This window comes from Capsicum annuum, unplaced genomic scaffold, assembly GCF_002878395.1.
Source record: "Capsicum annuum cultivar UCD-10X-F1 unplaced genomic scaffold, UCD10Xv1.1 ctg68642, whole genome shotgun sequence".
Classification (NCBI taxonomy): Eukaryota; Viridiplantae; Streptophyta; class Magnoliopsida; order Solanales; family Solanaceae; genus Capsicum; species Capsicum annuum.
Window position 1 is genome coordinate 1 of NW_025878199.1, and position 1,651 is coordinate 1,651.

At 38.9% G+C, this 1,651-nt stretch overlaps 1 protein-coding gene across 1 annotated transcript; it reads left to right on the forward strand.

Moving 5' to 3' along the window:
- Positions 1-5: 5 nt before the first annotated feature.
- LOC124894044 (alpha-dioxygenase 2-like) lies at positions 6-1,646 on the forward strand (the record flags this gene model as incomplete). The annotated part of the gene is made up of 5 exons (XM_047404809.1): positions 6-191; positions 365-510; positions 858-1,085; positions 1,281-1,483; positions 1,576-1,646. Coding segments are annotated over 5 exons (834 nt in total), but the record flags the coding sequence as incomplete, so codon positions are not given.
- Positions 1,647-1,651: the final 5 nt, after the last annotated feature.

Genomic DNA, 1,651 nt, shown 5'->3' on the forward strand with positions numbered 1-1,651 from the left:
ACAACGAAGAGGGCATGGTTAGGGTGAGAACATTTAAAGATGGAAAGCTCAGTGTCTCAGGAGATGGACTTCTTGAACATGATGATAAAGGCATTCCAATATCCGGAGATGTTCGAAACCACTGGGCAGGCTACTCTCTCTTGCAGGCCTTGTTTGTGAAGGAGCATAATGCCATATGTGCTATGCTGAAAGTAGGTTAATGAAGTACCAAAGATTCTCTTTTCTATGGTCATATTTTCTGAATGGAAAATGAGAAGTTTAATTGTGGATGAAAATGAGCATGTATTCTGACATTTTACAGTTAGCCAGGCTAATTTTGCACCTATAAGAACTTTTGCTTAAAAAATTGATTTTTTTATCTCAGGAACAGTACCCTGAATTTGATGATGAAAAGCTGTACCGACATGCAAGATTGATAACCTCAGCAGTCATTGCTAAAATCCACACGATTGATTTTTCAATTGAAATTGTTAAGACTGATACTGTCAAAGCAGGAACGAGGGTCAACTGGTAAGCCCACTGCTATTAGTACTTGATAACATCTGTCATCGCACCTGTGTCTGATCCCTAAAAAGTTATGCACTTTTGGCTGATCTGACACGGGTGCTGCATCACTATTTGGAGGATCCCAGCAAAGATAGTGGAAAAAACCTGGAGTAGGATAAAGTACTGAATGGATAGTACCCCCAAGCTATCTGCTATAACTGTGGTTGAACTAACAAATAGCTCCCAGTTTTCATTTTCCAATGAGTTGTCATGATCAACCAAAATTTTGTGCATCATGCTTGTCTTGCGAATGACTATAATTATAAAACACTAGCTATTAATGTTAGCTAACAGACTCTAGTCTGATTCAGGTATGGCTTTTTGGGGAAGAAAATAAAGGATAAGTTAGGACCCAAGTTTGGACCGATACTGAGTGGATTAGTTGGTCTTAAAAGGCCTAGAGATCACGGTACACCCTACTCGTTGACTGAAGAGTTTGTTAGCGTCTACAGAATTCACTCACTTTTACCTGAGACAAATGTTCTGAGGGACTTGAAGTCGACTATTTCAGAAGAAAAATCCTTGCCTATTCAAGAAGAGTATGTTTTTCCATTTACACATTTTGCATTATAAGCAAATTATTGCCTTCCCATATGGCAGATCTTTTTTACATAAGCTTCGGATATTGATTTGACAGCATCGAGATAAATCTGATCCACACATTTGAAGTAATCCTATAACACAAATTAAAAGAACTTGTAGGACATATTTTTCTAACTGTCTTGTTTGATCAGGATTCCTATGAGGGAAATGATCGGGAAAGAAGGAGAAAAGAACTTGTCCAAAATCGGTATGGAGCAGATGCTGGTCTCGATGGGTCATCAGTCAAGCGGAGCTGCTACATTGTGGAATTATCCATCGTGGATGAGGAACCTTGTTCCTCATGATATCGATGGAGATGATAGGCCTGATTTAGTTGACATGGCCGCCTTGGACAGTATGTTCATCCCTCATCTAGTCCTACTGACTTCATTCACATTTATTTCATTTCATCTAGAAATTAAATGCTAACTTTCCTAATGGAAACAGTTTATAGAGACCGAGAGAGAGGAATTCCACGGTACAATGAGTTCAGAAGGAATTTGCTGATGGTACCAATTAGCAA